Source organism: Monodelphis domestica, chromosome 4 (genome assembly GCF_027887165.1).
Source record: "Monodelphis domestica isolate mMonDom1 chromosome 4, mMonDom1.pri, whole genome shotgun sequence".
In the NCBI taxonomy this organism is placed as follows: Eukaryota; Metazoa; Chordata; class Mammalia; order Didelphimorphia; family Didelphidae; genus Monodelphis; species Monodelphis domestica.
In genome coordinates, this window is record NC_077230.1 from 415,103,944 (window position 1) to 415,116,258 (window position 12,315).

A 12,315-nucleotide genomic window follows, 5' to 3' on the forward strand; every position below is an offset into this window, starting at 1 on the left:
AGAGAATTCACTGATTGCCTCCAGAAAAAAACTCAAGACTTTAAACTCCAAGACTCATAGTTGTTAAATTTAACAATACAATTCAGTACAAGATCTGCAAACTATTCAGAGAAAGACTGTCAAATACGAAGGAAAAAATATTAGAATAATACGATCATACTATTCTCCACCCAATAGAGAAAGCAAGAGGGAATGGAATAATGTATTCAAAGAGTAACAGAACTCAGGATACAGCCCAGGGTGACCTGTCCTGTAAATCTCAGCCTAACCATCTAGAACAAAAAGATGGAGGTTCAGTAATAAAGAAGAGTTTGAAACATTTTTATAAAGTCAGAACTGAAGAGATTATTTGTACTTAAGACATTCTGAACAACATAAATGCAGACAGAAATAGTAGCAGAGCAACATCAGAAAGATATGCTGGTAGACATCTCTTAGGGTAACAGCAAAGAGAAGGGCAGGGAACTTTATAGATAGAATTTGGGGACACCCTGCCTACAAGTGAATACTTCTTTTGGGGGACTACATTACAACACTGGATGAAACATGAAAGGGGGAGAAGGGAACCAGGGGATAGAGAGGAGTCAGTGATGTACTGGGATCAAATCAAGAGCTTGAAATGGAAGTGGGAAGATGTTCCATTGATGAATGCTTCTATGGGTAAAGGGAGAGGAAGACTTTATACTGGATGAGACCTGGGGGGGGGGGGGGATTTGGTGTCTGAAAAGTCTACTTGATCTAGAAGTAAGGGGAGTTAGAACACCTGGGGGCAGCTGGTATCTGGAGGAATGGAAGAACATGGAAATGGGGAGAGATTGCTAGGCAAATAAAGTGGGGGGAAAGGTCAACAAGAGGATATAAATCTGTTCAGGGTGGGAGAGGATTATTGTTCTCTCTGACAACTGCACTAATTGGCATTGTTCTGAGAGTGAAGCACAATGGAAATGGGGAATCTGAGAGGAAGCTTTACTAGGCAGTAGTTGAAAGCACCTAGGGGGAGAGCCTAGATTGGATGCCTTGGAAGCTTTATTGTATAAAGAATACAGAGAAAAGAGGGTCTTGGGAAAGCAAGGGTCATGAACCAGAGAACAAGCAGCTAGAGTAAACAGAAAGAAAAGATGGATAATAGAGTGAGAGAAAGCCTTTTTGGAAAAGGGCACAAAAAGAATTTGATTTAGAAAAATCTAATAAACTCAACTAGCTAAAGGGGAATAAAGGAAGGGGCAATGAGTTTGGGGAAAAAAGGAGAAGAAGCAAGTAGATAAAAGCAGAAGAGAGGAACAAATAAACCATGTCTCAAAAGGAAAAGTTTAAAATGAGAAAAGAGGATAGAGGGAAAAGAGAGTCCATGAGAATAGGGCCACCTTGAAAAAAGATGAAAGTAAAATAATTGGAGGAACATAATACAGTTGTCCCTTGCTATATCGCGGTTTACTTATCACATCTTCACTGTATCACAGGTTTTTAAAAAATATATATCTGATTCTGTATTGCGGAGTTTTCGCTATATTGCAGGACCAACCACAGTGCTGTCTTTTGTATCCTGGGTGCTAAATTGGCTCAGTGTTATAAGAGTATGGGACAAATTAATACGGGTGTGGAAAAAGTTTATAGGAGAGTGGAAAGGGTTTATAAAGCCTTATAATATATATATATATATATATATAAATATGACACTGCTACTTCACAGATTTTCACCTATTGAGGGGGTCTGTGGGATGTAACTCCTGCTATAGGTGAGGGATCCCTGTACTGTGCTTATAGCAGAAGGAAGAAAATCATAACTCAACCCCTACCCCCCCAATTTTAGATAGATGGAAGAAAATAGAAACCTCATAACTTTAAATGTGCATGGATGAAACAATCCAGTGAAATGAAAAAGAGTAACATATTGAATAAGAAAATGAAATCCTACAATCCATCGCTTACAAGAAACACATTTAAAATACCAAGACATACCCAAAGTACAGCTGAAGGGATAGAGAAAATTTTTACTATGTGTCAGGCCAATCCAGAAAATCAGGAGCTGCCATCATGCTATTAGACTACTCAAAAGCAAACATTCAAGAAAGGGACAAATGAGAAACCTATTATGCTGAGAGGAACCATAGAGGACAAATAATTATCAGTAATAAATGTATATATTCCATATGCCTTAGCATCCCTATTCATAAAGGAAATATCTGAGCTTCAAGAAGGCAAAAACAAATAATATGAGAGGGACAGAAAAAATATCTTCATCAGTTTTAGATAAGTCAACAGAAGGATAGATAAAAGGGAAAATATGGAGCTGAACAAATTTCTGGAGAGAGTTAAAAGATGGTGTTTTCTAAATGGGACAGCAAAAGAATATATGTAACTTCTCTAACACATAGAACTTTTAACAAAAATTTACCATGTACTAGATATTGTAATAAACAAATGTAAAAAAAGTCAGTACATCCTTTATAGACGATTATGCAGTAAGGATAGAAATTGGTTCAGGTTCTACAAACAGAAGATCCAGACCCAAATAAAGACTTGACATTGAAATCTTAAATAATGGGAGGTTCAAAGAACAAATCATAGCAACAGTTAATAACAATGTAAAAGAAAACAATAAATGATGAAACAATATACCAAAATGTCTGGGATGCAGCTAAAATAATCCTTGGGGGAAATCATACTTACAATCATGCATTAACAAAATAGGAAGAATAATGAACTAGGTAGGCATTTAAAAAATCCTAGAAAATCAACAAATTAACCTAAAATAAGCACAGAATAGGAGATATAGAACATTGGAGAGGAAGTAGGTAAAATGGAACTAAATGAACAAAACCCTTAGAAATGATAAAGTATATGCTGGTTCTTTGAAAAGACTAATAAAATTGAAAAATCCTAAACTAATCTGATTAAAAAGAAGAGAACAAAGTCAAATCAATAGAATAACAAATGAGTAAGGTAAAATCACAGCAAAACCAGAAGAAATAAAAAGAATAATCAGAACCTATTATGAAAAGTTATATGCTAACAAAGTTGAAAACTCAAAAGAAATATAGGAATAACTTCAGAACTATAAAGTGTCCAAACTATCAGAAGACCAGATATAGTTCTTAAATAATCCAATCTCAGAAAAGGGAATAGATCTAGCCATAAAGGAACTACCCTCTCCCCCAAAAGAAACCCCCCAAATTCCTGCACCTGATGGATTCACAAGAGAATTTTCTCCAACTAAATTGAGAAAAAAACCCATCTATCTCTTTATGAGACACATAGTCCTAATACCTAAACCAGGGAAAGATAAAAATACAGAAAGAAAACTATAGGACAACATAATGAATGAATATTGATCCATATATTTTAAACAAAATTTTATCTAACAGACTACAGCAATTTATCCAATAAATCATTCATTATGATCAAGTAAGATTTTTACTGAGGTTGCAAAGATTAGGAAAACATTCAACATAATCTCATTAAAAACCAAGTCATCCCAAACCACATGATCATCTCAATAAATGCATAAAAATCCTTTGACAAAGTACAACACTCTTTTATGTCAGAAATTCTATAGAGTCATTTAGTAGAGACTATTAAAAAATATCAAAAAACATCTTTCTGAAACCAAATGCAAACATCATATGCGATGGTGATATACAAGAACATTTTCCAAGAAATACAAAAGTGAAGCAGGAATGCCTATTCACCCCATTTTTATTTTATATAGTTCTAAAAATGCTAACAATAGCAATAAGATGAGAGATTGGAATTAAAAGAATGAGAGCTAAAGGGGAGATAAAACTATCCCGTTTGCTGATATGGCTTATTTAGAAAACCCGAGAATCAGCAAAGATACTGAGACAATAGTTTCAGCAGAGTTGGCAAGCTACAAAAATGAATCCTCAAAAATCAACATAATTTCTATATAATGACAATATAAGAAGAAATAATTGAAATGAAAACTCCATTCCAAATAACTATAAAATTAAAATGTCTTTACTGAATTAGAAAAAACCATAACAAAGTTCATTTGGAAGAACAAAAGATCAAGGATATCCAGGGAAATCATGAAAAAAAAAATGCAAAGGAAGGAGGCCTTGCAGTTCCAGATTTCAAACTATACTATAAAGCAGTGGTCATCAAAACCATATAGTATTGGCTAAGAGACAGAAAGGAGGATCAGTGGAATAGACTTGGGGTAAGTGACCTCAGCAAGACAGTCTATGACAAGCCCAAAGATCCCAGCTTTTGGGACAAAAATCCACTATTTGATCAAAACTGCTGGGAAAATTGGAAGACTGTGGGAGAGATTAGGTTTGGATCAACACCTCACACCCTACACCAAGATAAACTCAGAATGGGTGAATGACTTGAACATAAAGAAGGAAACTATAAGTAAATTATGTGAACACAGAATAGTATACATGTCAGTCCTTTGGGAAAGGAAAGATTTTTAAACCAAGCAAGACTTAGAAAAAGTCACAAAATGTAAAATAAACAATTTTGATTACATCAAATTAAAAAGTTTTTGTGGGGGAAGCTGGGTAGCTCAGTGGATTGAGAGTCAGGCCTAGAGATGGGAGGTCCTAGGTTCAAATCTGGCCTCAGACACTTCCCAGTTGTGTGACCCTGGGCAAGTCACTTGACCCCCATTGCTTAGCTCTTACCACTGTTCTGTCTTGGAGTCAATACTCAGTATTGACTCCAAGACAGAAGGTAAGGGTTTAAAAAAAAAAAGTTTTGTACAAACAAAACCAATGTAACCAAAATTAGAAGGGAAGTAACAAATTGGGAAACAATCTTCATAACAAGAACCTCTGACAAAGGTCTAATTACTCAAATTTACAAAGAGCTAAATCAATTGTACAAAAAAATCAAGCCATTCTCCAACTGATAAATGGGCAAGGGACATGAATAGGTAATTTTCAGATAAAGAAATCAAAACTATTAATAAGCACATGAAAAAGTGTTCTAAATCTCTTATAATCAGAGAGATGCCAATCAAAACAACTCTGAGGTATCACCTCTGTAAACCTTAAAATTTCTTAGACTTATAAATGTTGGAAATTTCACCATTGGGAAATTTCATACTTGAAAAATTTCCTACTGATAGTCTATTGGAATGTGAACCCCCCCTTGGCATGGGAGGGTCCTTCTCCTCCCTCCTTAAGATTACTTTAGGACAGAAACCTTTTGCTGAACAATGGAAAGGGCTTTGACCTATGCTTAAGCATAGAACAGGAAGTTCTTTGAGTCATGATTGATTTTAGAATTGATACAATAGAGATACTTGGAATGACAGAACCAGGTCTTGGAAAATACAATTTCTACCCTACTTAGAGAAACAGGATTTAGGAAGGGCTGCAGCAAAGGATCAAGATTTAATTATTTGAGAATATGACCTTCAACATACATGTGCAAAGCCACAGACCTCTGGGCGGTCCTGGGTTAAGCTAGAGCCACCATTGGCGCAGGGAAGACATGGACAGTGATTGGTAGATGTGAGAACTGAGGGGAGGGAACTTAGATGGTTTCCTTAAAGATAGCGGGGGTCTGAGGAGAGAAGGGGAGGAGGTTTTGCTCTGAGCGAGGTGGCTCTGAAGGAGGTTGGAGGTGGAGGCCCCTGAGACTGTTTCTCCATTTTGGTCACGTGAGTGATAGGGACTGATCTCTTTTCTTTGCCTCAGCTATCTAAGGGCTTGGGCCTTTTCTTCCTCCTGTTTGTAATTAAAAACTCCATAAAAGGTTGACTGCTGACTTGAGTTTTCATTAAGGAATTACATAGCTGAATTCCTTGGCGACCTTAATTAATATATATCAGTCTTTTAAAGTGATTTCCTTGTCACATCTCACACCTAGCAAATTGGCTAACATGTCAGCAAAGGAAAGTAATGAATGCTGGAGGGGATGTGGCAAAGTTGGGACATTAATGCATTGCTGGTGGAGTTGTGAATCAATCCAACCGTTCTGGAGGGCAATTTGGAACTATGCTCAAAGGGCACTAAAAGTCTGTCTGCCCTTTGATCCAACCAAAGCACTGCTGGGTTTGTACCCCAAAGAGATAATAAGGAAAAAGACTTGTACATGAATATTCATAGCTGTGCTCTTTGTGGTGGCAAAAAAATTGGAAAATGAGGGGATGCCCTTCAATTGAAGAATGGCTGAACAAATTGTGGTATCTGTTGGTGATGGAATACTATTGTGCTCAAAGAAATAATAAAATGGAGGAATTCTGTGGGAACTAGAATGACCTCCAGGAATTGATGCAGAGTGAAAGAAGCAGAACCAGGAAAACACTGTACACAGAAACGGATACACTGTGGTACAATCGAATGTAATGGACTTCTCCATTAGTGGCAATGCAGTGATCATGAACAACCTGAAGGGATCTACGAGAAAGAACACTATCAACATTCAGAGGAAAAACTGTGGGAGTAAAAACACCAAAGAAAAACAAGTGCTTGATTACATGGGTTGAGGGGGATGTGATTGAGGATATAAACCCTAAATGAACATCCTAGTACAAACATCAACAGCTTGGAAATAGGTTCTGATCAAGGACACATGTAATACCCAGTGGAATTGTGCATCAGCTATGGGAAGGGCAGGGGGAGGGGAGGAAGGAATAGAATATGATTTTTGTAACTAAGGAATAATGTTTGAAATTCACCAAGTAAAATTTTTAAAAATTAAAAAATTAAATTAAATTAAAATGTCTACACAAAAATACAAAATATTTGCATAGATTCAATTACAAAGAGCTCCTTAAAGAAATAAAGAACAATCTAAGTAATTGGAGTAATATTCAGTGCTCATGGCTAGGCTGTACTGATATGATAAAAATGACAGTACTACCAAAATTAATTAAAATTCAATGCTATATCAGTCAATTTACCAAGGGAATACTTTATATATAAGCATGATAAAATAATAATTCATTTGGAGAAACAAAAGATATAGAATATGAAGGGAATTGATGAAGGAAGAATGAAAGGGGAATAGCACTTCTAGACCTCAAATTATACTATAAGGCAGCAGTTATTAAAAAAACAACCCACCTGGTATTGGTTAAAGAATACACAGAGAGATTAATGGGACAGACTAGACAAGGGGGATTCAGAAAGAAATAGAACTTAATTACCCAGTATTTGATAAAGTGGGAAACATAAGTTACTTAGGGAAAAAACTGCCTATTTGATAAAAAAAATGCTGGGAAAACTGGAAAGCTGGTAGGAATTAGGCTTTGACCAACACTTTACAAGTTACAATTTTAAATGGATATTTGACCTTTATGTGAAAGATCATGCTATTAAAAAAAAAAACAGAAGAGAAATAGGTCAGAGGTATAAGTAATGTTCTTTTAAAAAAAATAATACATATTCTTAAACAAGATAGAGCTAATTACCAAAAGTAAAATAGGTAACTGATTACTTGAATCTGAAAAGCTTCTGCCCAGGTCACATTAATGATCTGAGATGAGAAAGGAAATGGTCAGATGGGAAAAAAATCTTTCTGCAATATGGGTCTGGTATTCAAGAAATATAAACAATGAATATATATAGACTTGAGAGCCATTCCTCAGTAGAGAAGTGATCAAAGGATTTGAACAACTAAGGAGAACTATGAAATATTCACAGCCACAGAAATGACACAGAAAATGTTCTAAATCAATAACAATGAGATGTGATTCAAAACAACCCTGCAAAACAACCTCACACCTTGCAAAATGGCAAAAATGACAGTAGTCACCAGTATTGTTGGTAGAGCTATGAAGTTATAGAATAATTTTGAAAAACTATTTGGAACTATGCAAATAAAGTGACCAAGATGTCCATATCCTTTGAACAGAGACTCGCTTACTGGTCTTAAATCCCAAGGAAGCCTTCAATGAGAAAAAAGTCCCCATATATTCCAAAATATTTATAGTAACAATTTTTGTGATAGCAAAGAATTGAAAACAAAAAAGATGTTCATCAGTTGGGTAATGGCTAGACAAAATGCAATATATAAATGTAATGGAATATTACTGTGCTCTAAGAAAGGTCGTATGTGAGTATAGAGAACATTGGAAAAATGGCTGTGAATTGAGACAGCGCCAAGAAAACAATATGTATGGTAACAATAGTAATGTAAATGGAAAGAACAAGGGCACACCAAAAAGCCAAAAGCAAATGTACAAAATCATAATGATCAAGAGGGACTTGAATGAAGAGCCATTAGAAGTCTCCCCTTACTTGCCCCTTCATGGAGATGGGAGGTCCACAAGTGTTTCTCATTCTCCATGTTTTGGGACCTTTTCAATGTATTGATCAGTTGGGGTGGGGTTTTCCCTCTAAAAAAAGATTATTTGTTATATGAAACGATTCAAAGGGAAGGGAAGGAGAGGGATACATGAGACATATGGTGACATGAGAAACAAAAACATTTTTTAAAAAGAAAGAAAATTAGGGAGAGATGGGATCTTTGAAAAGGCAATTTCTTGGAGGAAAGTTGGGTTTAGGGAGAGAGGAAATTCAGGGCCCAAGCAAAGGGATTGACTTTGGCATGGAGAAAGAAAGAACACTTGTTTTCTGAGTCTGGAGCAAAGAAGAAGGTGATGTGGGGCAGATGGTGTCACAATGACTGGAAGAGCAGAAATGACTTGGGAAGGAAGATACTAGATACTTGGAACAATTTTACTTTTTTCAGTGAAGTTATGAGGCATGGTCTTCTGCAAGGGGGGAGGGAGAAGCTGGTGATTGGTATAGGTAGTTTGAGAAAGGAGGATTTGGAACCAAGACTGGGGAATGCTCTTTTATCCCTTGCAAAGAGAATTGACCAGGGAACAGTGAAAGGATGTTTATGTGACGTTCTCCAGTGGTGTGCAGCCACATGTGAGCAGGAGGAGAAGAGATCCATGGGGAGAGCAATCCAGGTTTGGGGTTTGGAAAGGGATATCTAGGGATGGGATGATGGGACTCTGTTTGCTGAGGTGGAATAAGGGTGCAGATTGCAGAGGAAGGAGATTGATGACTGCATGGCTACAAGGCTTTGGAATACCGTGTTCTTTGGAGATTGAAAGCTGTGGGCACCCTGAGGGTCACAGAAAGACTCAGGGTGGGTGTAGCATAAAGAATAGGACTAGAGAAATTGGCAGGACAATCATGTAGTAGGAGCAGGGGATGCCAGTGTACAGCCCACATGATTCACGAGCCCCTATCCTGGAGCAGGAGATCTGGAGAAAAGCACAGAGAGGATTTACAGGAGGACAGGGACAACCGTAGGATGATGTGCACAGGTTGTGGCATGCTCCATGTGGATGAGATCACAGAGCTGCGGTGCTCTGGTTAGTTTCTTAATGATCCTGGGGTTTAACTTCCCCAATGAGAACCTGAGGAGAATCAACCCATCTCCCACAGGGATGTTAGGAGAATAAGTAGTCCAGCCTGATCCTGTGTAATGCTGTTCTGGGGGCAGCCAGGCCTCACCTTGGCATCCTAGGTTCATGGATTTGAGTTCTTAGGACTCCACTGATTTGGGGAGTGTTGTACTGGAATGCCCAAAAGACACCAAGCATGGCTTCCATCCTTTGGAAGGCCCACATCCCCATGGGGTGCTGGGTGAGTTTCCTACATGGTCCTTTCTGATGAATTGGTGATTCAATAGGTGTGGCAATTCCCTCTGTCACTGTGGATCACCGCCCCTCCATGCCTGCCCTCCCTTCCTGTGAGATTCTTATCCATGAGGTCTTTGATGCTGTTTCTTCTCTGCTGGTCCCTGTTGGTAAAAGGCTACAGACAGCCTCCAGACACCCACCACACATCTTTTCACTGCTCTTTGGGTTACCTGTGATCATGACCCTCCCTAACATGTGTGCATGCACACACACATACACATACACATATATGTATGCACACATCTCTAGAATCTCTGAAAAATCAAGTGCAATTGGATTTTCAAAATTTTATTCATATGTTGATTGCCCAATATATTCTTCCTCCTCAGAGTCCACCCTGAGACCCATCTCTTTAAGCAAAGAATAAAAAAGAGAGGAAAAAGCCAATTCAGCAAAACTATAATGCAATTGAATTTTAAGTTTGCTAAGAGCCCTGTGCCCAGAGGAACACAGAGCAAAGGGCTGAGCTGCTTGGTGGGTGGAGTGAACAAGGGGAGGCTTCCTGGAAGAGATGAATTTTATAAGGAGTAGAAAGACCTGCAATGGGAGAGACTTGGGTGGTGGGGGTGGAGAGGGAGGCAGGAAGAAAGAAGATACAGAGAGGGAGAGAGACTGGGTGGGGAGAGAGAAAGAGGGGGCGAGAGAAAAGGAGAGGGAGAGAGAGAAGGGAGAGGGGGCATCCCTTATAAGAGTAATGATGTGTAGGAGGAAGGGGCTTAGCAACCACACAGATATGGATGATTACTTTGCTCTGGTTGCAGGGGCCGGTCAGGACGTGGGCCGCAGCTGTATCCTTGTCTCCATCGCAGGCAAGAATGTCATGTTGGATTGTGGGATGCACATGGGCTACAATGATGATGTAAGTTCTTCAGAGGCTCCAGGGACTTGGGGGAGTTGGGATTTGGAAGGGTGATCTTTTTAGGTGTGCTCAGAAAAATTCCCAACCCCCAGGGTAAATAAAGCTGTTTCTTCCCATTTCACCCATTTATGGGAGGTATCTCCATGGTCTTGGGCAGCTATTGTGAACTTTCCTCCTTGTGATGAGCTGTTAGGACTGAGGCCCCCAACCTCAGCCACCTGATTTCCTTCTGTTTGGGTCAAGTACCTAAAGCTTCTAGGAATGAAAGTCACAGTGGCCTGGGCTTGAAACAGGGCTGGGTGGGGAGCTGCCTTCCAGTCTGACTACTCTTTTTCTTTCCAGCCTAGTCCAGCTCAGGAAAGCAGGCCCTTCAAGGCAGGCCAGGCTGGGAAGTGGGATGACTGGGAGGCACTCTTGCTGGGGTTCTTATTTGTTAGTGAGCTGCTTAGAGAGTGAATAAGCATTTGTTCTAAAAGCTAGAAATTAGGAGCATTTGCGGAGGGTCTGGGTTCTGTCTTCTGCTGAGCAGGTCTGGCTCTGCACTGGCTTCCAACATGGGCTCCCTTGCCCTTGGCTTAATCCCATGACCAGTTTTGGTTGAGGCTGGGCTTGTATTGCCCAACCCCCTGCTGTTATGACCTTTCCTGTAGGGTAGAAGCAGTGCAGCTACATTAAATAGGGAGCATTCTGGGGTTTTGTTTCTGTCTTTTTTTGTTTATTTATTTGTTTGTTTGTTTTAAATAGCCACAAACCTTCAGGCATAACGACTGGCTTGCAAGGTCAACCCATGGCAAACCCCCAAAGTTGGCAGCATTTCCATCCTTCACTTTTGAGCTTTCCACAGCTTTGAAAAATGAATGAGGCAAACTAAGAGAGCCCATTCTGGGCCTGAGTCAGCGCCATGGGGGCTAAGCCAGTGGCCCAGCTCTTACATCTGACGCTAGCATTTAAGCCCGACCTGGTTCTACTCTACCTCAGAGCACCCTGGCTCTGAGTTCCCTGCCCCCCCTCCCCCCACTCCCCATCCTGCCCCCATGCTGAATAACTGAGCCTCTTTCTGCCTTGCTTCTCCTTAGAGACGCTTTCCAGATTTTTCTTACATTACCCAGAATGGAAGGCTGACTGACTTCCTGGACTGCGTCATTATCAGGTAGGAGCCTTGATGGAGTGATTACAAGTGAGAGAATAGGCTGGAGTGAAAGGCCCTGGCCTGGGAGGGTAGTCTCCCTGTCTCTCCCTCTGGACTGCCCTAGACTGCCACCAGGCTTGGTAGCTGCCTCATTGTCCTTGGAGTCAAGGTGGCTTTTGACCTGGGACAGGAGACTGGACACTGGCACTGGAGGCACACTGTAACTGGGCACAGATGGACAACCTTGAAGGGCCAGCCTGGGAGGTGCGAGCACAGGCTGAGTCTTGGCCTTGGGACATCTACTTTGTAGCAGTGGGTAACTGGTCTGGTCACAGGTCACAAGAGGCCAGATATAGGTTTGGGGGCAGAAGGGGCTTCATGAGGCAGCTACTCTGGACCTGTCCCTTCCCCCCAATTTTACCAACACATTCTGTCAGAGGTAGAACTCAAATTCAGGTTCTCCCCATTCTGTTAATTCTTTTGGCACCATGCCATGCTGTGTCTAATATTGTGTACCTTAAAGGCAATTAGATGTGTGGAAAGAGGGCTGAATGTGGATCTCATATTCCAGCTTTACTGTGGACTTCTCATTGCCTCAATTTCCTCGTGTAAAGTAAGGGCTTGGGGGCAGCTAGATAGCACAGTGGATAGAGTACCAGGCCTGGAGTTGAGAGGACATGGGTTCAAATG

The 12,315-nt window shown here is 39.9% G+C and overlaps 1 protein-coding gene across 3 annotated transcripts in view; it reads left to right on the forward strand.

Moving 5' to 3' along the window:
• The window catches only part of INTS11 (integrator complex subunit 11), a 39,151-nt gene that overhangs the window by 12,180 nt on the left and 14,656 nt on the right, over positions 1-12,315 (forward strand). For all 3 annotated transcript variants that reach the window (XM_007481075.2, XM_016430039.2, XM_001364637.5), the window contains 2 exons: positions 10,399-10,496; positions 11,573-11,646. In XM_007481075.2, coding sequence (XP_007481137.1) covers positions 10,399-10,496; positions 11,573-11,646 — 172 coding nt within the window. The remainder of the gene's footprint in view (positions 1-10,398; positions 10,497-11,572; positions 11,647-12,315) is intronic.